General features: G+C 44.9%; 2 protein-coding genes across 8 annotated transcripts in view; one reads left to right on the forward strand and one right to left on the reverse strand.

Moving 5' to 3' along the window:
• Nucleotides 1–901: 901 nt before the first annotated feature.
• On the reverse strand, nucleotides 902–22851 carry MRPL48 (mitochondrial ribosomal protein L48). Of its 7 annotated transcripts, none has more exons than XM_056561204.1 (9): nucleotides 22714–22851; nucleotides 13176–13263; nucleotides 13039–13091; nucleotides 7937–7977; nucleotides 4683–4768; nucleotides 4159–4328; nucleotides 1832–1934; nucleotides 1649–1738; nucleotides 902–1113 (listed from the first exon to the last, which is right to left on the reverse strand). In XM_056561204.1, exons 3-9 carry the CDS (start codon nucleotides 13089–13091, stop codon nucleotides 1039–1041), a joined length of 618 nt encoding a protein of 205 aa, XP_056417179.1. In that variant the 5' UTR covers nucleotides 13176–13263; nucleotides 22714–22851; the 3' UTR covers nucleotides 902–1038. The 7 variants fall into 7 exon arrangements, with proteins under 7 accessions (XP_056417179.1, XP_056417178.1, XP_056417177.1 ...); XM_056561203.1 differs by having other exon boundaries at nucleotides 13170–13263; XM_056561202.1 differs by lacking the exon at nucleotides 22714–22851 and adding an exon at nucleotides 22270–22418 and having other exon boundaries at nucleotides 7937–7974.
• The window catches only part of RAB6A (RAB6A, member RAS oncogene family), a 44065-nt gene continuing 43654 nt past the window's right edge, over nucleotides 22539–22949 (forward strand). Inside the window, exon 1 of the mRNA XM_056561214.1 lies at nucleotides 22539–22557. The gene's annotated coding sequence lies outside the window, so the exon portion shown is untranslated. The remainder of the gene's footprint in view (nucleotides 22558–22949) is intronic.

Below are 22949 nucleotides of genomic sequence, written 5' to 3' on the forward strand. Positions count from 1 at the left end.
GCCCACAGCGCCAGGTTATAATGTCATGTATTTTGTGATTTCTCTGTAGTGTATTTTCATATGTTTAATGTGATAGTTAACTCTATCCATGACAGCAGTAACAATCTCTGTAGGAGGATGCATGGGAAATCATATGTGCACTTTGATCAGGAGTGAAGATAGTAAGTGAGTCCAGTCAGAGAGACAGAGAGCTATGTGAATTATCCCTGTAGCCTACCTCCCCATACCTCTAATAAGGACAGGTTCCATGTTTTTCTTCTAGTCTACCTTTCCTGAGTGGCTGTCTGCCCCCACACGGATCCCGCCGACCAGGACATCAATCAAGTTCATATCAGCATTGGGGATAAGTGCCAACAAGCCGTCAGGCCTCAGTGGCCATCCCCTTTCTATGAAATCTGTGTTTTCTACTTTGTCAAAGTCAGTCAAGTCAAGTCTGTCCAAGTCAAGCCCAGTCAAGTACTAGTCACCTCTAAGTCAACAACCCTACAGTCTACATACATGCCATTAACCCCCAGCTCTCCACACTAGTACTGGGAGAATGTGACTTAACCCCTTCACGACTGGCTGCTGTATATAAAAAAGGTACAATAGCTGAGCTCGCTTCATGCTCGCTAATGCCGGACATAACCAATCAGGCTGATGTCAAGAATTAACTCTTTAAACGCAGTATTAACCCTTCTGCATGAGGGAGGAGGTCCTATGTTGACTTAGCAAATTGATAGCCGCAGCCCAGCAGCCTGCTTAAGGTACTCTGGTAACACTAGACTATAAAATATTAACATCACCTAGCCCCCTGACATGTTTCGTCTTCAGAGGTCTGGGATAACCCATGGTGTAGGTATTGGTATCTCAGCCACTATTGTTTAATATTTAAATTATCCAAAGAATAAAAAAAGCCTTTTATATTAAATACACATTTATTAATCATTTAAACCTGCGATCACATGGCTTCTGGTGCTCACACGGCTGGTACAGTTACTGACACACACGGACAATGGTAAAGTCCATAAATCCCTGTTGCTCTATTATAGGGCGGTCTCAGAACATTGACGCTCTCAGGTTCTCCAGGTCCGGCCGAGCCTTGAATCTCTCCAGGTAATCCACCTCAGTGTGCTGCAGAGAGGTAAGAGAGTAATCATATATATGTATATGTGTGTGTGTGCATATAGATAGATAGATATATACGAGATAGATACGAGATAGATATGAGATAGATATGAGATAGATAGATATGAGATAGATATGAGACAGATAGATATGAGATAGATAGATATGAGATAGATAGATATGAGATAGATAGATATGAGATAGATAGATATGAGATAGATAGATAGATATGAGCTAGATAGATAGATAGATAGATATGAGATAGATAGATATGAGATAGATAGATATGAGATAGATAGATATGAGATAGATAGATATGAGATAGATAGATATGAGATAGATAGATATGAGATAGATAGATATGAGATAGATAGATATGAGATAGATAGATAGATATGAGATAGATAGATATGAGATAGATAGATATGAGATAGATAGATAGATATGAGATAGATAGATATGAGATAGATAGATATGAGATAGATAGATAGATATGAGATAGATAGATCTTAGATATGTCATTTAATCATAGATATCTCACCTCTTTAACAAGTAGGTTAACCCCTTCAGGCTGGTTCATGGTGAACACTTCTACGATAATTGGAGCCAAAGTGGCGCTCAAGCCGCTAACCTGGAAACCAAGCAGCCGATGAAACGGTCAGAATGACAGCCGCATCTATAATATCGGTTCTTGTTGATGTTCGGAAAACACTGCTCTACTGACCTGGACAACCCTCTCATGGATGGTGAGAACAGAGTCCACAAACATCTTATTCCCCACGTCCGGCAGGAGCAGAGACTCTTTGGTCTTTGTTGGTTTCGCGTAACTGCAAAGACACATATGCAAAGTTTATAGGCATCTAACACAGTCACCAGCAGAATAGTAACTCAGGATCAGTACAGGATAAGTAATGTAATGTATGTACACAGTGACCTCACCAGCAGAATAGTGAGTACAGCTCTGGAGTATAATACAGGATATAACTCAGGATCAGTACAGGATAAGTAATGTAATGTATGTACACAGTGGCCTCACCAGCAGAATAGTGAGTACAGCCCTGGAGTATAATACAGGATATAACACAGGATCAGTACAGGATAAGTAATGTAATGTATGTACACAGTGACCTCACCAGCAGAATAGTGAGTACAGCTCTGGAGTATAATACAGGATATAACACAGGATCAGTACAGGATAAGTAATGTAATGTATGTACACAGTGACCTCACCAGCAGAATAGTGAGTGCAGCTCTGGGGTATAATACAGGATATAACACAGGATCAGTACAGGATAAGTAATGTAATGTATGTACACAGTGACCTCACCAGCAGAATAGTGAGTGCAGCTCTGGAGTATAATACAGGATATAACTCAGGATCAGTACAGGATAAGTAATGTAATATATGTACACAGTGACCTCACCAGCAGAATAGTGAGTACAGTTCTGGGGTATAATACAGGATATAACTCAGGATCAGTACAGGATAAGTAATGTAATGTATGTACACAGTGACCTCACCAGCAGAAAAGTGAGTACAGCTCTGGAGTATAATACAGGATATAACTCAGGATCAGTACAGGATAAGTAATGTAATGTATGTACACAGTGACCTCACCAGCAGAATAGTGAGTACAGCTCTGGAGTATAATACAGGATATAACTCAGGATCAGTACAGGATAAGTAATGTAATGTATGTACACAGTGACCTCACCAGCAGAATAGTGAGTGCAGCTCTAGAGTATAATATAGGATATAACTCAGGACCAGTACAGGATAAGTAAAGTAATGTATATACACAGTGACCCCACCAGCAGAATAGTGAGTACAGCTCTGGAGTATAATACAGGATATAACTCAGGATCAGTACAGGATAAGTAATGTAATGTATGTACACAGTGACCCCACCAGCAGAATAGTGAGTACAGCTCTGGAGTATAATACAGGATATAACTCAGGATCAGTACAGTATAAGTCATGTAATGTATGTACACAGTGACCTCACCAGCAGAATAGTGAGTACAGCTCTGGAGTATAATACAGGATATAACTCAGGATCAGTACAGGATAAGTAATGTAATGTATGTACACAGTGACCTCACCAGCAGAATAGTGAGTGCAGCTCTGGAGTATAATACAGGATATAACTCAGGATCAGTACAGGATAAGTAATGTAATGTATGTACACAGTGACCTCACCAGCAGAATAGTGAGTACAACTCTGGGGTATAATACAGGATATAACTCAGGATCAGTACAGGATAAGTAATGTATGTACACAGTGACCTCACCAGCAGAATAGTGAGTACAACTCTGGAGTATAATACAGGATATAACTCAGGATCAGTACAGGATAAGTAATGTAATGTATATACACAGTGACCCCACCAGCAGAATAGTGAGTGCAGCTCTGGGGTATAATACAGGATATAACTCAGGATCAGTACTGGATAAGTAATGTAATGTATGTACACAGTGACCTCACCAGCAGAATAGTGAGTGCAGCTCTGGGGTATAATACAGGATATAACTCAGGATCAGTACTGGATAAGTAATGTAATGTATGTACACAGTGACCACTCCAGCAGAATAGTGAGTGCAGCTCTGGAGTATAATACAGGATATAACTCAGGATCAGCACAGGATAAGTAATGTAATGTATGTACACAGTGACCTCACCAGCAGAATAGTGAGTACAGCTCTGGAGTATAATACAGGATATAACTCAGGATCAGTACAGGATCAGTAATGTAATATATGTACACAGTGACCTCACCAGCAGAATAGTGAGTACAGCTCTGGAGTATAATACAGGATATAACTCAGGATCAGTACAGGATAAGTAATGTAATGTATATACACAGTGACCCCACCAGCAGAATAGTGAGTACAGCTCTGGAGTATAATACAGGATATAACTCAGGATCAGTACAGGATAAGTAATGTAATGTATATACACAGTGACCCCACCAGCAGAATAGTGAGTGCAGCTCTGGAGTATAATACAGTAATGTATGTATGCCGTTTGTCTAGAATATAGCAGATCTCACCTTTCCTCCACTTTAATAGACATCTGGTTGAAGAAATTATGCAGGTACTGAGTAAAGTGTTCTACGTAGAGCATGTTGTACCCCGACACTTGGAAGTTTACCACCCCGTATTCATATTCTGTGCCTTGTTTGATCTCCTTTTTTAGTAACTTGCCCTTTTTCTTTTGGTCCTAACAAGTAAAAAAAAAAAAAAAAAATAATAATATTTCAATATTGCCTACTTACCTAAACCAGATCTTATTATAGAGAACCACAGGCCCTCCTGCATTTCACAAACAGTCTACGTCAGTGGTCTCCAAACTGCGGATCTCCAAATGTTGCAAAACTACAACTCCCAGCATGCCCGGACAGCCGAAGGCTGTCCGGACATGCTGGGAGTTGTAGTTTTGCAACATCTGGAGGTCTGCCGTTTAGAAAGCACTGGTCTTTGTCATGTAATGCTGAGACCTCCGCTCCTCAAATGTCTGTGGCTGTTCTAGTCTGTAAAATATTAATCCCCCCCTCCCGGTATACAACGTCCTCACCACTTCTGGAGGTAACAAGAACCTGTAGCGGCCGATGCCATGAGTGGGCTGTGACTTGTAGGATCTCCTGTCCTCTATCCGGAAACCTGTAAGGCAAGAGAAGGTGGATCAGCGACACTTACATGGCCTGGGAAAGCAACGTGATCCTCTTAAAAGGCCGGAACAGTAACATAAATATCATCATTATTACAGATGAGCGAACTTACAGTAAATTCGATTCGTCACGAACTTCTCGGCTCGGCAGTTGATGACTTTTCCTGCATAAATTAGTTCAGCTTTCACGTGCTCCGGTGGGCTGGAAAAGGTGGATACAGTCCTAGGAAAGAGTCTCCTAGGACTGTATCCACCTTTTCCAGCCCACGGGAGCACCTGAAAGCTGAACTAATTTATGCAGGATAAATATCAACTGCCGAGCCGAGAAGTTTGTGACGAATCGAATTTACTGTAAGTTCGCTCATCTCTAATCATTATATCCAGAGCTGTACTCACAGCGGATTGCTATTGGAAACAGTCAAAAAGATGGATGGATTCTGTGCAGAGCGCCATTCACATGCATAGTTATCTGCTGCATTTCCGTCACATCTAACAATATTAATCCCCTTAAAGGGGTACTCCAACCCTAGACATCTTATCCCCTATCCAACGGGCCCCCCAGCGATCTCCTGCCCAGCACCCCAGTAATCCGCACTCCACTTTATGCTGGATGAAAAGCGACCACAGCCGTCAGGCCCCCCCCCCCCCTACCTCTATATTTCACCCATAGACATTAAAAGGGGTACTCCGGTGGAAAACTTTTTTTTTTTTTTTTTTTTAAACAGATTTGTAAAATTATTTCTATTAAAAAAATCTTAATCCTCCCAGTACTTATTAGCTGCTGAATACTACAGAGGAAATTCTTTTCTTTTTGGAACACAGAGCTCTCTTCTGAATCACGAGCACAGTGCTCTCTGCTGACATCTCTGTCCATTTTAGGAACTGTCCAGAGTAGGAGAAAATCCCCCATAGCAAACATATGCTGCTCTGGACAGTTCCTAAAATGGACAGAGATGTCAGCAGAGAGCACTGTGCTCGTGATGTTAGCAGAGAGTTCTGTGTTCCAAAAAGAAAAGAATTTCCTCTGTAGTATTCAGCAGCTAATAAGTACTGGAAGGATTAGGATTTTTTAATAGAAGTAATTTACAAATCTGTTTAACTTTTTAGCACCAGTTGATTTAAAAAAAAAAAAAAAAAAAAAAAGGAAAAGAAATAAGTAAAAAAAAGTTTTCCACTGGAGTATAGAGGTGGGGGGGGGGGGGGGGCATGATGACCATGGCCGAAGAAAGCCTAGCACAGCCGGCGTTCTGAACATAAATATTCAGAACACCAAGGTGCCAGGTCGGAAATCGCAGGGGGTTCCAGCAACCGCACCACTGTGATCAGACATCTTATCCCCTATCCTTTGGATAAAATATCTAGGGACGGAGAACCCCTTTAAGGACATGTGCTGTAAACTGTAAATGTACGGCGCTGCAGCGAGCTACTTCCCGTACACCGCCATACATGTATGACACGGCTATAAAGCAGATACATGAGCTGCGCTCGCTTCCTATCAGTAGCCAGAGAATCACCGCTAATGGCGGACATCAGCGATCATGCCGATGTCGCACCTAAAAAGGTTTTCTAGGATAATTTTTTTCTATTTTACTGACGGCCTGTCCTGAAGATGTAGAGGAAAAGCAGGAAAAAACCCCTCACTAGATGCTGCGTTAATGTGGAATATAGAAATCAAAACTTTGGAATGATATCCAAAAGAGTTTATTAACCAATAACGCGTTTCGGGTGCAGGGACCCGTCATCCGATCGGCATGCTGAAATGCGTTATTGGTTAATGAACTCTTTTAGACATCGTGGCAATGTTTTGATTTCTATATTCCACATCAACGCTGCGCCCACTGAGGGGGTTTTTCCTGCTTTTCCTCTACTTCTACTGCGGTTGCCATACTGATACCCCACAGCAGCAGCAAAGTGGAACCTTGATCCAGTACCCTTAGCTTAAAGGGTTACTCTGCCCCTAGACATCTTATCCCCTATACATAGGATAGGGGATAAGAAGTCTGATCGCAGGGGTCCCGCCGCTGGGTACCCCCGTGATATCTCCTGCAGCCCCCCTGTCATCTGGTGCACACAGCGAGCTTCGCTCCGTGCCTGATGACTGGCAATGCAGGGGCCGGAGGATCGTGACCTCAAGGTCCCGCCCCCTCGTGACGTCACGCCCCTTCCCCTCAATAGAAATCTATGAGAGGGGGTGTGGTGGCCGTCACGTCCCTCTCCCACAGACTCGCATTGAGGGGGCGTGGCTGTGACGTCATGATCCTCCGGCCCCTGCATCGCCATTCATCAGGCACAGAGCGAAGCTCGCTGTGTGCACCAGATGACAGGGAGGGCTGCAGGAGAGATCGCGGGGGTTCCCAGTGGCGGGACTCCCGCGATCAGACTTCGTATCCCCTATCCTTTGGATAAGGGATAAGATGTCTAGGGGCAGAGTAACCCTTTAAGGGTGATATGCGTACATTATATATGCTCAAGGTGAGCAGTATATATATATATATATATATATATATATATATATATATGTTCTAAAGCCTGTACATCTGTCATGCATGAGACGCTGGCTTCTGTCTGTTCCTTTTTTATCTATTTATCATACTGTCCTGGAGATGGGTATAAGCCATCAATAAAGAAGTCCCAGAAAACCCTTTTAAAAGCCGGCACAGTGCAGTGATTTTGGCAAGGCTGGACAATCATCTAATGCAGTGTCTCATAACCAGTGTGCCTCCAGCTGTTACCAGACAACAACTCCCAGCATGCTTGGACAACAGCTTTTGGCTGTCCAGGTATGCTGGAAGTCATAGTTCTCCAACAGCTGGAGGACTACAGGTTGGACACCTAGCCCTCTGTGGATCATGATAACAGGCTTTCTGGGTTAAGCAAAATCACAGTCACAAAGAAAAAAGCTGCAAAATTGTGTCCCCCAAAAATCCCCCCCCCCCTCCATTTAAAAAAGGCGAGGAGGAAAAACAAAAAGGGGCTGTCTCCTTAAGGCAGTGTTTCCCAACCAGGGTGCCCCCAGCTGTTGCAAAACTACATCTCCATTTCTCTGCTGGGAGATGTAGTTTTGCAACAGCTGTAGGCACCCTGGTTGAAAAACACTGCCTTAAGGAGTTATAGGTGACTCTAGTCCTCCATAGGGCACATTATAGATCAAGTCTACTCACCGTGATCGCTGCTCCGGAGCCCACTGTTTCCTGTGATTCTGCTGCAGAGAAAACATAATAATAATAATAATAATAATAATAATACAATTTTACATCACAAGAGGTTATCTCGTCCTTCTATGGTCATCGTGCAATTCTTTATTTCCCCTGTGGAGGCACTGCAGGTAAATGTAACACTTACTACTGGGTCACCTTACAAATTCCTTAGAGATTACAGCAGCGGGTGACCATGTGATCTGCTTACTTATTGGAGAACCCTTGGGTTGCGTAAAGCAAAGAACAGCGTGTACTACCTGGGCCACACTTAATGGGGTACTCCAGTGGAAAACTTTTTTTTCTTTTAATCAACTGGTGCCAGAAAGTTAAACAGATTTGTAAATGATTTCTATAAAAAAAAAAATCTTAATCCTTCCATTACTTATTAGCTGCTGAATACTACAGAGGAAATTCTTTTCTTTTTGGAACACAGAGCTCTCTGCTGACATCATGACCACAGTGCTCTCTGCTGACATCTCTGTCCATTTTAAGAACTGTCCATAGTAGGAGAAAATCCCCATAGCAAACATATGCTGTTCTGGACAGTTCCTAAAATGGACAGAGATGTCAGCAGAGAACACTGTGTTCCAAAAAGAAAAGAATTTCCTCTGTAGTATTCAGCAGCTAATAAGTACTGGAAGGATTAAGATTTTTTAACAGAAGTAATTTACAAATCTGTTTAATTTTCTGGCACCAGTTGATTAAAAAAAAAAAAGTTTTCCACCAGGCAACCCCTTTAACCTCTTCAGGACATAGGGCGTATGGATACGCCCTGCATTCCGAGTCCTTAAGGACTAGCCGGTTGGGGACCGGAGCCGGATGCCTGCTGAAATCGTTCAGCAGGCATCCCGGCATATCGCCCAGGGGGGTCATTATGCCCCCCCATGTCGGCGATCACCGCAGATCGCTGGACAATTCAGTCCAGCCATCTGCGGCGATTCCGGGTCAATCGGGTCTCCAGTGACCCGGTGACCCGGAATTACTGGCTGTTCGGGGCCGTCTCTGACGGCCCCGAACAGCCAGAGCCTGCAGGGGTGAGGTGGCACTGGTGCCACCTCACGATCGCCCTGATTCGTCGGCCGGATTACCGGCCGACCAATCAGGACGCCTGCTGCGGGTGTCACTCCCGCACCCGCTCCGCCCCTCTTCCGGAGGACGTAAGTGGGTGAGGGACGTGCACCCCGGGTGCTGGGGACCCTGATCCCCGGCGTCAATGTTGGGATCGGGGCCCCAGGAGCGACGGCCGCGGCGGCGACGACGACGAGGGACTGACCTCATGCGGCTGGATCGTGGGAGGTGAGTGACAGCCTCCTGCTGTTGCTTAGCAACAGCTCCCAGCATGCAAAAAGGGCATGCTGGGAGCTGTAGTTATGCAACAGCAGGAGGCAGACCACCACAACTCCCAGCATTCCCTTATGGGCATGCTGGGACTTATGGTTTTGCAACAGCTGGAGGCACATTTTTTCTATGGAAAAGTGTACCTTCAGCTGTTGTATAACTACAACTCCCAGCTTGCACAAACAGCTAAAGTGCATGCTGGGAGTTGTAGTGGTGCATCTGTTGGTTGCATAACTACAACTCCCAGCATGCCCGTTGGCTGTCGGTGACTGCTGAGAGTTGTAGTTTTGCAACAGCTGAAAGCACACTGGTTGTGAAACTCAGAGTTTTTTTTTTTACCTAACTCAGTGTTTCACGACCGGTGTGCCCCCAGCTGTTGCAAACTACAACTCTCAGCAGTCTATGTACACCATGCACCGTACATGCTGGGAGTTGTAGTTTTGCAACAGCTGGAGGCACACTGGTTGTGAAACACTGAGTTAGGTCACAAGTAAAAAACACTACATATACACATACCCCTACACAGCCCCCCTCCCCTCCCCAATAAAAATGAAAAACGTCTGGTACGCCACTGTTTCCAGAACGGAGCCTCCAGCTGTTGCAAAACAACAACTCCCAGTATTGTCGGACAGCCGTTGACTGTCCAGGCATGCTGGGAGTTTTGCAACAGCTGGAGGCACCCTGTTTGGGAATCACTGGCGTAGAATACCACCCCTATGCAAGTCCCTAATTTAGGCCTCAAATGCGCATGGCGCTCTCACTTTGGAGCCCTGTCGTATTTCAAGGCAACAGTTTAGGGTCTCATATGGGGTATCGCCGTACTCGGGAGAAATTGTGTTACAAATTTTGGGGGGTATTTTCTGCTATTACCCTTTTTAAAAAGTAAAATTTTTTGGGAAAACAAGCATTTTAGGTAAAAATTTTTATTTTTTTTTTACATTTGTAGAAGTCGTGAAACACCTGTAGGGTATTAAGGTTCACTTTACCCCTTGTTACGTTCCCCGAGGGGTCTAGTTGCCAAAATGGTATGCTACATATGAGGTATGTCCTTACTCGAGAGAAATTGGGCTACAAATACAAGTAAAAATTTTGTCCTTTTACCCCTTGTAAAAATTAAAAAATTGGGTCTACAAGAACATGTGAGTGTAAAAAATGAAGATTGTGAATTTTCTCCTTCACTTTGCTGCTATTTGTGTGAAACACCTAAAGGGTTAAAACACTTACTGAATGTCATTTTGAATACTTTAGGGGGTGTAGTTTTTATAATGGGGTCATTTATGGGGTATTTCTAATATGAAGACCCTTCAAATCCACTTCAAACCTGAACTGGTCCCTGAAAAATACTGAGTTTGAAAATTTTGTGAAAAATTGGAAAATTGCTGCTGACCGTTGAAGCCCTCTGGTGTCTTCCAAAAGTAAAAACATCTCAACTTTATGATGCAAACATAAAGTAGACATATTGTATATGTGAACCAAAAAAAAATGTATTCGTAATATCCATTTTCCTTACAAGCAGAGAGCTTCAAAGTTAGAAAAATGCAACATTTTCAAATTTTTCATCAAATTTACGGATTTTTCACCAAGAAAGGATGCAAGTATCGACAAAAATTTACCACTATGTTAAAGTAGAATATGTCACGAAAAAACAATCTCGGAATCAGAACGATAACTAAAAGCATTCCAGAGTTATTAATGTTTAAAGTGACAGTGGTCAGATGTGCAAAAAACGCTTTGGTCCTTAAGGCCAAAATGGGCTCCGTCCTGAAAGGGTTAAAAAGGTTTTCTGGGATTTTTTTTTTCCCTTTTACCATTGGCCTGTCCTGAAGATGGGTATAGGACATCGATGAAGAAGCCCCTGAAAACCCATTGAAAAGCAGGCACAATGCAGCGATTTTGTCAAGACCGGACAACCATCTAATGCAGTGTTTCCCAACCAGTGTGCCTCCAGCTGTTGCCAGACAACAACTCCCAGCATGCCTGGACAACAGCTTTTGGCTGTCCAGGCATGCTGGGAGTTATAGTTCTGCAACAGCTGGAGGACTACAGGTTGGACACCTAGCCTCTATAGATCATGATTACATTTTTAATGGTTTGGGGGGGGGGGGGTCCGATGCCACAAAGTCCCAGTCTGGTGCTATATTGTCAGCCAACCCCTCTGGCTACATCTACATGATAGGAAGAAATCACAGGAAATTGCTGGGACTCGTAGTACGATGAACATAGAACATCACAATTGCAATATGATACTGGCAGAAGTCTGCTAGGATACATGCGCCCATTTGTGACGATTTGCAGAATTTAGTGTCGATTTCCTAAAACCAAATTAGCGCAGGTACATAGTGTTCCTCAGTGGGGGGCTATTGAGGCGTCTGCCATCCTGACATGCCCTATCACTCCTATTCTATAGATTTGTGTTGTTTCCATCTTTATCACAATCCTTAGTATAGTGTTTCCCAACCAGGGTGCCTCCAGCTGTTGCAAAACTACAACTCCCAGCATACCTGGACAGCCGAAGGCTGTCCAGGTATGCTGGGAGTTGTAGTTTTGCAACAGCTGGAGGCACCCTGGTTGGGAAACACTGCCTTGGTATAATGGGATAGCCTTAAATATGCTATTTTTCCCTCCAGTCACTACATTCTGCATGCTGGGAGTTGTAGTTTTGCAACAGCTGGAGGCACCCTGGTTGGGAAACACTGCCTTAGTATAATGGGATAGCCTTAAAAATGCTATTTTTCCCTCCAGTCACCACATTCTGCATGCTGGGAGTTGTAGTTTTGCAACAGCTGGAGGCACCCTGGTTGGGAAACACTGCCTTAGAATAATGGGATAGCCTTAAAAATGCTATTTTTCCCTCCAGTCACTACATTCTGCGTGCTGGGAGTTGTAGTTTTGCAACAGCTGGAGGCACCCTGGTTGGGAAACACTGCCTTAGTATAATGGGATAGCCTTAAAAATGCTATTTTTCCCTCCAGTCACTACAATCTGCATGCTGGGAGTTGTAGTTTTGCAACAGCTGGAGGCACCCTGGTTGGGAAACACTGCCTTAGTATAATGGGATAGCCTTAAAAATGCTATTTTTCCCTCCAGTCACCACATTCTGCATGCTGGGAGTTGTAGTTTTGCAACAGCTGGAGGAACCCTGGTTGGGAAACACTGCCTTAGAATAATGGGATAGCCTTAAATATGCTATTTTCCCCTCCAGTCACTACATTCTGCATGCTGGGAGTTGTAGTTTTGCAACAGCTGGAGGCACCCTGGTTGGGAAACACTGCCTTCGAATAATGGGATAGCCTTAAAAATGCTATTTTTCCTTCCAGTCACTACATTCTGCATGCTGGGAGTTGTAGTTTTGCAACAGCTGGAGGCACCCTGGTTGGGAAACACTGCCTTAGTATAATGGGATAGCCTTAAAAATGCTATTTTTCCCTCCAGTCACTACATTCTGCATGCTGGGAGTTGTAGTTTTGCAACAGCTGGAGGCACCCTGGTTGGGAAACACTGCCTTAGTATAATGGGATAGCCTTAAAAATGCAATTTTCCCCCTCCAGTCACTACATTCTGCATGCTGGGAGTTGTAGTTCTGCAAGAGCTGAAGGGCCACAGTTTGGACACCTAGAGCGTGAAGCAATATGAGGGGTTCATCTTGGGACAAATCCTTAATGACTTGCTTCTCTGTCTGTGCATGCTGCACCTTGTAGTCCCACAGCCATGCTGTATGGAGCTCTTACCTGCAGAGAGCTGCAGTGGATCTGAGCAGGGGCCCCCCTCTGACAGGTAGCATCTAATGGGGCACACAAAACAAGATATCAGATCCTGAAATCCCCCACAATATCACCCTTTTCCCTGTAGAAATACTCACAGTCACCTTCTCACCACACGGGGGACAGTACTGGCAAACGCACAGGAAGTGCACCACTGAAATCCTTCCCCGACAATGGCACAGAAAGGTTCTGCTGTAACCAGGGAAACAGGAAATCCTCACGTCAGATTGACTCAGCTGTCACCACCAACTGTGGGTCTCCAGCTGTTGCAAAAAATGACAACAACTGCCATCTCGGGCTCTCAGGGCATGCTGGGAGTTGTAGTTTTGCAATAGCTGGAGAGGGCCACAGAGTTGGGGGACACTGCATTGTGACATGGCTCAAAAAGTCAGAAGGTGTTGCAAAAGAAGAATGACTAGCATAAGAGAAGCGTACTGGGAGTTGTAGTGCTGCAACAGCTGCAGAGCCCTGCTCTATAACAACTTGTCATGACTCTCCAATTAACCCTTGGCTAATATCGTGTAGCGCTTTGCACAAAATGGATGCGCATTACAAAATTGGCGCCTAAATCCCTGCACGGGAGGCTTTTCCCTGCCGTATATATATATAATGTTTATACATTACATTCTCGCCCCGTCTCCATAGCATCACATTACACAGGGTCTCACGGTGGAGACAGCTGCAATGCGTTGTGTAATAGAAGTATCCTTTAAAGGGGTACTCCGGTGCTTATACATCTTTTCCCCTATCCAAAGGATAGGGGATAAGATGCCTGATCGCGGGAGTCCCGCCGCTGGGGACCCCCGGGATCATGCACGCGGCACCCCGTTTGTAATCAGTCCCCAGAGCGTGTTCACTCCGGGACTGATTACGGTCGACCACAGGGCCGGCGGCGTATGACCCCTTTAAGTATCTTTCGGCAATCTCCGGCTCTGCCATAGCGATGTATTGAGGGAGTGTGTCAGCCATCGCTTCATGCGGTGGTCAACACCCGCTATCTGGCCAGCGAGCCGGGGCCCCGTACAGGAAATCGCAGGGGGCCCCCCGTGATCTGAAACTTATCCCCTATCCTTAGGATAGGGGATAAGTTTTTCAGCACTGGACTACCCCTTTAAAGCAGCATTTCCCAAGCAGGGGGCCTCCAGCTGTTGCAAAACTCCCAGACAGCCAAAGGCTCTAGTGACGCTACCTGAGACCGCTAGAGGCTGAAAATGGGACACACACAATGGCGCCATCGTACACGCCCCGTAGGTAGAGAAGTGTTATTTGGCCTCTACGTAGAGACGCTCTACATGAAGAAGACGCTGATTATTGCGGGGAAACCGAGATGAGTATGTTTTTTTTTTTTCTTCCTACAGTTGTCGGTGCTCTGAGCTGAAAAAGGTTGGAAACCACCGGTCTATGGAGTGAATGAATCAGACTGGACTGCCGCGCACTTCACCAGGTTATAACTCGCATTGCGATCTGGTCAGAAGTGAGTGACAGTAGTGCTTTAAAGTGTTATTGTCATTTAGATTAAAGGAGATCTCTGTTGAAAATTAACTTATCCCCTGTACACATAGGGGATAAGTAGCTGATCGTGGGGGTCCCGACCGCTGGGGCCTCTGCGATCACCGGGACCTGACCCGGCTCTTAGTGAGGAGCACATACCGCAGCCGACACACGCTACATTCTTTCCTATGGGAGCACCGAAAAGACCCGAGTACAGCGCTCCGCATCATCGGGGCTTCCACAGAAATGAATGGAGAATGTGCCGTCTACTGGTAGACAACACGCACTCCTCACTGAGAGAGCAGGGTCCCGTCCTGGAGATCACGGGGGGGTCCCAGCGGTCGGACCCCCCGTGATCAGCTGCTTATACTCTATCCTGTGGATAGGGGATGGGTTAAAGGAGTTCTCTAGTGCCGACTATTCCTCCTCCGTTATGCCCAGGCTGAAAAAAAATTTTTAAAATAAACTTTCACTCACCTTCCTGCGTTCCCCCCAAAGCGCTGCTACAGCTGATCGGTCCTTCGGTCCCGTCTTCTTCCTGTGCACGGATCGTCACACGGCGGTCAGCCTATCACCGGCCAAGGCGGGACATCGCTGCGGCGTGTAACGATCCGTGTACAGGAAGAAGGAAGAAGCCAGGACCGGAGGACCGATCAGCTGAAGCAGCGCTCCGGGGGAACGCAGGAAGGTGAGTGAATGTTTATTTTCATTTATTTTTCAGCCCGGGCACAAAGGGTGGAATAGTCGGCACTAGAGTACTCCTTCAATTTTAATCCTTTTACTTTTGGCATGTTGTACAGACCTGTTGTAGGTTCAGATCAGTTGGGGTCTCAATGCTGAGACCCCCTCCGATATTTAAGTCAGTTTTATCACAAAGTGCACTGCGTACAAACAAAGCCCTTACAATTTCCATATTGACTTTTTTTCTTCAATTTTGCCCCACAAGTAATTTTTTATTTTTTTTGTTGTTGTTGTGCTGTACAGTTTATAGCAAAATGAATCATCATAAGGGTCTGTGGATGGAAAAATAAAAGAGGAGAAAAAAACGAAGAGGAAAAAACAAAAACGCAAAAAATGAAAACTGGCCCAGTCCTAAAGGGGTTAAGCCAATATTTATTGCAAAACTACAACTTCCAATATGCCCAGACAGCCTTTGGCTGTCTGGGCATGTTGGGAGTTGTAGTTTTGCAACAGCTGGAGGCACCCTGTTTTAGTTAAAGAGTGCCTGTCATCCAACCATATTTTCTAAACTAACTCAGATTATATTCCCTAACTACTCATAACACCCCTCCTGCCCTTTAACAAAAATTTGGAGCTTTAACCCCTTAAGGACCAGGCCCATTTTGGCCTTAAAGGGGTACTCCGCCCCTAGACATCTTATCCCCTATCCAAAGGATAGGGGATAAGATGTCAGATCGCTGCAGTCCCACTGCTGAGTTCGCTCTGCACGTAATGACGGGCAATACAGGGGCCGGAGCATCGTTACGTCCCGGCTCCGCCCCTCGTGACGTCACGGCCCACCCCCGTCAATACAAGTCTATGGGAGGGGGTGTGGCGGTCGTCACGCCCCCTGCCATAGACTTGCATTAAGGGGACGGGCCGTGATGTCATGAGGGGCGGAGCCATGACATCACGCTGCTCCGTCCCCTGTATCACCCGTCATTACGCACAGAGCGAACTTGCTCTGTGCAGTAATGATGGCGGGGTGCCGCAGCGGCGATCCCCGGGGTCCCCAGCAGCGGGACCCCGGCGATCTGACATCTTATCCCCTATCCTTTGGATAGGGGATAAGATGTCTAGGGTGGGAGTACCCCTTTAAGGACCAGACCAATTTTATTTTTGCATTTTCGTTTTTTCCTCCTCGCCTTCTAAAAATCATCACTCTCTTATATTTCCATCCACAGACCCATATGAGGGCTTGTTTTTTGCGTCACTAATTGTTCTTTGTAATGACATCACTTATTTTACCATAAAATGTACGGCGCAACCAAACAAATATTATAAATGTGGGAAAAGAAAAACGCAATTTAGCAAATTTTGGAAGGTTTTGTTTTCACGCTGTACACTTTCCGGCAAAAATAACACGTTTTCTTTATTCTGTGGGTCAATATGATTAAAATGATCCCCATGTTATATGCTTTTCTATAATTTTACCGCTTACAAAAAAATCTCAAACCATTTTAACAAAATTAGTATGTTTGAAATTGCCCTATTTTGACCACCTATAACTTTCTCATTTGTCGTTATATGGGGCGATATGAGGGCTCATTTTTTGCGCCATGATCTGTAGTTTTTATCAGTATCCCTTTTGCTTAGGTTTTACTTTTTTATTAATTTTTAATAAAAAAATTTTTTTTTGGAATAAAGGGTGACAAAAAAGCAGCAATTTTGGACTTTTTTAAAAAAAATTTACGTTTACGCCGTTCACCATACGGGATAATTAACAATATATTTTAATAGTTCAGACTTTTACGCGGCGATACCAAATATGTGTATTAATTTTTTAACACTTTTTTGGGGAGTAAAATGGGAAAAACGGATGTTTTACTTTTTTATTGGGGATTTTCAAAATTTTTTTATATATTTTTTTTTTACACTTTTTTACACTTTTTATGTCCCCATAGGGGACTATTGATTGCAATCAGTTGATTGCTAATACTGTTCAGTGCTATGTATAGGACACAGCACTGATCAGTATAATCGGTGATCTAATTCTGCTCGATCTCAGACCAGAGCAGAAGACCCCGGGAGACGGCCGGAGCCAGGTGAGGGGACCTCCGGCCGCCATGCTGGATGATCGGATCGCCGCGGCAGCGCTGCGGGCGATCCGATCATCCATTCAAAGTACCGCACTGCCGCAGATGCCGTGATCTGTATTGATCACGGAATCGGAAGGGTTAATGGCGGACAACCGCGCGATCGCGGATGTCCGCCATTACCGGGTGGGTCCCTGGCTGCTGCTAGCATTTACGCACCGGAGCGGTGCTCGCAATCATGTTGGTAAATGTACGTCATGGTGCGCTAAGTACCACGTCACCATGACATACATTTACGTCCATTGTCGTTAAAGGGTTAAAAAGCTCTGTTTCATACCTTTCCCCTTGCTCACATTGTGTGAGTTTCCGGCAGGAGAAAGCGGGCGTTCCCCAGCAGCTATGCCTCACCATGCCCTGCACGCACTTCCTGAGTTTGGTCTCCTGACAGGCCGGGAGGAGAACAAACTAACTGTTTGACTTGTGGCAGGGAACAGACTAGAGCCACCTAGTGGCCATTTTTTCAATCAGATTAAAAACATATAAAGGTTGAGAATTTTAACAGCAAATAAATAGCAAAGTGTCTCATAATTACATAAGGAACATTGGGGGGGAGATTTAGCAAAACCTGTGTAGAAGAAAAGTTGCTAAGTTGCCCATAGCAACCAGATGGCAAAATACCTCTGGAACATGAAAGAAGGGATCTGATCGTTTGTTATGGCAAACTTTTCCTCTTGACAGGTTTTGATAAATCTCCCCCAATATATTAAAAGTTTAGTTTGGTGACAGGCTCTTTAACCTGTTGGGAACGAAGGGCGCGCTTGCGTCCCGGTACTTAAGGACCAAGGGCGTACATGTACGCCCTTGTCCCGTTACTGCAGTTTGAAGCGTGCTCACGAGCGGAGAACGCTTCAAACCCGGTGGGTCCCGACTGCTATTAGCAGCCAGAACCCAGGGTTAATCCCGGACACTGGCGATCAGACCGATGCCCGGCATTAACCCTTTAGATGCTGAGATCAAAGTTGATCGCGGCATCTGAATCTAAAGTAAAATAATTCCGGCAGCTCAGTGGAGTTTATCGGGACCTTCGTGAGGAAACCGCGATGTCCCGATCAGCTGAGAGGACGGCGGGAGGGCGCATACCTGCCTCCTCGCCTTCCGATCGGTGCTCTGCCGATCCAGGAAGCTTCAGCAGGCTGGAGCAGCAGAGCACCGATAACAATGATCAGTGCTATGCTATGGCATGTTATTGGGACTAAAAAAAAAATTAGGTGTTTTAGGTCGATTAGGTGAATTAGGTCGATTAACCCCTTCCCTAATAAAAGTTTGAACCACCCCCCTTTTCCCATTTTTTTTATAAATAAATATAAAATAAAAATAATCATTTTTGTTGATATCAAATGTCCGAACTATTAAAATATAAGGGTAGCTTAACCGCATGGTCGATGGCGTACACGTAAAATTGTGCATCTTTGGTCACTTCATATACCATAAAAAAATGTATACCGGTAATTTTTTTTTAAGTAGTAAAATAAAATAAAACCTACATAAATTGGGTATCCTTGTAGCCGTATGGAACTACAGAATAAAGATAAGGTGTCATTTTTACCGAAAAATGAATTGTGTAGAATCGGAAGCCCAATGGCGTTTTTTATTTTTTTTATTTCACCCCACAAATAATTTTTTTTCTTGTTTTACCGCAGATTATGTTATAAAATAAGTGATGTTATTACAAAGTACAATTGGTGAGGCCAAAAATAAACCCTTATATGGGTCTGTAGGTGCAAAATTGAAAGCGGTATGATTATTAGAAGGTGAGGAGGAATAAAGAAAGTGCAAAAACAAAAATTGGCCTGGTCCTTAAAGGGGTATTCCGCTGCTCAGTGTTTGGAACAAACTGTTCCGAACGCTGGAGCCGGCGCCGGGAGCTTGTGACATCATAGCCCTGCCCCCTCATTATGTCCCGCCCCGCCCCCTCAATGCAAGTCTATGGGAGGGGGCGTGACAGATGTCACGCCCCCTCCCATAGACTTGTATTGAAGGGGCGGGACATTACATCATTAGGGGCGGGGCTACAACATCACGAGCTCCCGGCGCCGGCTCCAGCGTTCGGAACAGTTTGTTCCAAACACTGAGCAGCGGAATACCCCTTTAAGGTGAATATGGGCTTCGTCCCCAAGGGGTTAAGCCAATATGCACAGACTGGCAAATCCTCGGCATGCTCCTGTGGGGGTTGGAGGGCGCACAGGACAGGTAAGAAGGCGACCCTTGTACAGATGATCACGGTGACCCCACTGGTTGGACCCCCAAGGATCAGAAACATTTCCCCTATCCTGTGGATAGGATATGTTTTATTTCCCCGGAGTACCCCTTAAAAAAAATGTAAAAAATAAATGAATTAAAGGGTAGCGCCCACCATCCTTTTTTTTCTTTTTCTATCCCTAACCCCCTCCCTGCTTTTAATATTTTTTTTTTACTATGTTAAAAATGACTTTTTGTCTGCCTGGTAGTGTGCTCACTACCAGGCAGACTTCCCCAGCAGGCACCACGTCACTGATTCCTGCTGGGGAGGGCAACTTCCGCCCTTAGTTCATCTATATAGGGTGCCTCCAGCTGTTTCACCACTACAACTCCCAGCTTGCCCTGACATCTATTGGGTATCAGGCCAAGCTGGGAGTTGTAGTGTTGAAACAGCTGGAGGCACCCTGTGCAGAAAACAATTACCGTAGTTAGGGCCATGGGCGCGGCGCTACCCCATTCCCTCGGTCTGTTCCCCGATCCCCCCCCCCCCGTGTTTAATATGCAGAACCCCGCTCTCCCCCAACCCCCGATCTCCCCTAAAATAGATCGGTACATACTGCCAGACAGTCCGGCGTGCAGGGGCAGCAGCAGCGGCGGACTCATGTGCAGGAGGAGTGGCCGGCCGGCCAGGGAGCCAATGCGCTCGCTCCCTGTCTGTCTGATTGACAGGCAGGGAGTGAGCGCAGGCTGAATGAATTAGGACCGATGCCCGGCCGGCATCAGTCCGAATTCAGGCGTGACGTCACGCCAGCCTGCAGCCGGCCACTAGGAGGGAGACCCCTAGTGGCCGGTTTTCAAGCATTTTAATAAAAAAAAAAAAAAAAAATGTATTAGATATGTTGTAGTACATATGTACTACAACATATAAAAAAAAAGTTCATGACAGTGCCCATTTAAAGAAAAATAATTTTTTTTTAACCCTTTAAGGACACAGCCAGTTTTTATTTTTGTGTTTTTGTTTTTTCCTCCTCTCCTTCTAAGAGCCATAACTCTTTTATTTTTCCCTCCACAGACCCATATGAGGGATTGTTTTTTACACCACCAAATAAACTTGTATGTGAAACAAAAAACAATATTATTTGTGGAGGAAATTGAAAGGAAACACGCAATTTTGCAACTTTTGGGAATTTTTTGTTTTGTCTTACAAAGCCTCATATACGAGTTAGAATGAGGCGAAGGCTGTCCGGTTATGCTGGTAATTGTAGTTGTGAGAAAAGCTGGATTAACCTCTTAAGGAACTTAGGGCGTACCTGTACGCCCTACGCCCGGTATTTAAAACGGGGTCACGCCGTGACCCCGCATCATACCGGGTTGGTCACGGTGGCTAATGATAGCCGGGACCCTGGGCTAATAGCGTGCGGCACCGATAGTTGTGCCGCGCGCTATTAACCCTTTAGATGTGGCGATCAAAGTTGATCGCCGCATCTAAAAAAAGTGAAAGCTTCCAGGCAGCTCAGTCGGGCTGATCGGGACTATCGCGATAAAATCGTGATGTCCCGATCAGCTAGGATGCGAGCGGAGGTCCCCTTACCTTGCTCCGTCGCGTCCGATCTGCGTTTGATTGCTCCAGGCCTGAGCTACAGGCTTGAGCAATCGACCACCTATAATGCTGATCCATGCAAAGCTATGGCTTTGCAGGGATCAGGGTAAAAGTTCAGTGTGTGCAGTGTTATAGTCGCCTATGGGATAACAATGATCAGTGTGTGCAGTGTTATAGGTCCCTATGGGAGCTATAACACTGCAAAAAAAAAGTGAAAAAAAAAAGTTAAGATCATTTAACCCCTTCCCTGATAAGTTTGAATCACCCCCCTTTTCCCATAAAAAAAAAATGTGTAAATAAAAATAAACATTTGTGGTATCGCCGCGTGCGGAAATGTCCGAATTATAAAAATATTTCATTAATTAAACCGCACGGTAAATGGCGCACGCGCAAAAAAATTCCAAAGTCCAAAATAGCGTATTTTTGGTCACTTTTTATATCATGAAAAAATGAATAAAAAGCGATCAAAAAGTCCGATCAATACAAAAATGGTACCGATAAAAACTTCAGAACACGTCGCAAAAAATTAGTCCTCATACCGGCCCGTACACGGAAAAATAAAAAAGTTATAGGGGTCAGAAGATGAGAATTTTTAACGTATAAATTTTTTTGCATGTAGTTATGATTTTTTCCAGAAGTGCGACAAAATCAAACCTATATAAGTAGGGGATCATTTTAACCGTATGGACCTACAGAATAATGATAAGGTGTAATTTTTACCGAAATATGCACTGCGTAGAAACGGAAGCCTCCAAAAATTACAAAATAGCCTTTTTTCTTCAATTTTGACGCACAATTAATTTTTTTTCCATTTCGCTGTGGATTTTTTGGTAAAATGACTAATGTCACTGCAAAGTAGAATTGATGGCGCAAAAAATAAGCCATAATATGGAATTTTAGGTGGAAAATTGAAAGTGTTATGGTTTTTAGAAGGTGATGAGGAAAAAATGAAAATGGAAAAACCCTGCGTCCTTAAGGGGTTAAGCCAATATGCTAGTATTAAAAGCTTCAGCATATCCACCCAACACGCTGGTACTTGTAGTTCCACAACACAGGTAGGCAAGGACCGAACATTCACACACAAAAAAAAAAAAAAACATCACGTGACCCGACCCAGCCCTAGTCCAGGCCCCGCCCACTGATGATGATGATGGCACTTCACAGGGGCAAAGATCTGTGATGACATCATCCGGAAGTGACAGCAAGTAACGTGGCGTCCGCACTACACGCTGCAACCTAACTACCATCACAGACCCCGCCTCCCTATGAGACCACGCCCTATACTGCTACCCGAGTTAACCAATAGCAGTCGTCTTGCGGATCCTCCTATCACCGCCCGTCGTGAGCTTTTAATGCGTGACGTCACGAAGCCGAGGCTGGTGGTTAGGAGGCGACATATTGGTTGGGGCATTCATGCGTTCCTGTTATTTCATATACTCGGTATGTTGTAGTTGGATTATAATGTATATCTACAGGTTGTGTTATTGTGTGGCGCAGTGATTCACAACCTGCGGCTCGTCAGTTATAATAAAAATTCCTTCATTTCTCTATACATACGCCGCCTATTGCCGCACTTATAATGGCTGCCTGCAGTGGACACAAAGCCCCTCCTCCTGCCACGTGATTGGCAGGTTTTGAGCTCCCTCTATTGGCTGATGTGTTCGGTCGTCCTGGAGACAGGGCCTGGCAGTTGAGTGCTGCAGGGTTGGGCTGTGTGCTGGCTGTAGGGGCGGGGCCTGTGTGTCAGGTGTGTGTGAGAGGTCACGGGAAGCGGCTCCTCTCTTGCTGTGTCG

This window comes from Hyla sarda, chromosome 2, assembly GCF_029499605.1.
Source record: "Hyla sarda isolate aHylSar1 chromosome 2, aHylSar1.hap1, whole genome shotgun sequence".
In the NCBI taxonomy this organism is placed as follows: Eukaryota; Metazoa; Chordata; class Amphibia; order Anura; family Hylidae; genus Hyla; species Hyla sarda.

What these genes read in the sequence shown, in the direction of transcription:
- MRPL48 (XM_056561198.1), bottom strand. Translation starts at nt 22,403, where the DNA reads ATGGTAGTTAGGTTGCAGCGTGTAGTGCGGACGCCACGTTACTTGCTG. An exon ending in TCTATTAAAGTGGAGGAAAG is followed by an intron (nt 1,935 to 4,158) that starts GTGAGATCTGCT and finishes GTGTCTTTGCAG; the next exon opens with TTACGCGAAACCAACAAAGA. An exon ending in TCCATGAGAGGGTTGTCCAG is followed by an intron (nt 1,739 to 1,831) that starts GTCAGTAGAGCA and finishes CTTGGTTTCCAG; the next exon opens with GTTAGCGGCTTGAGCGCCAC.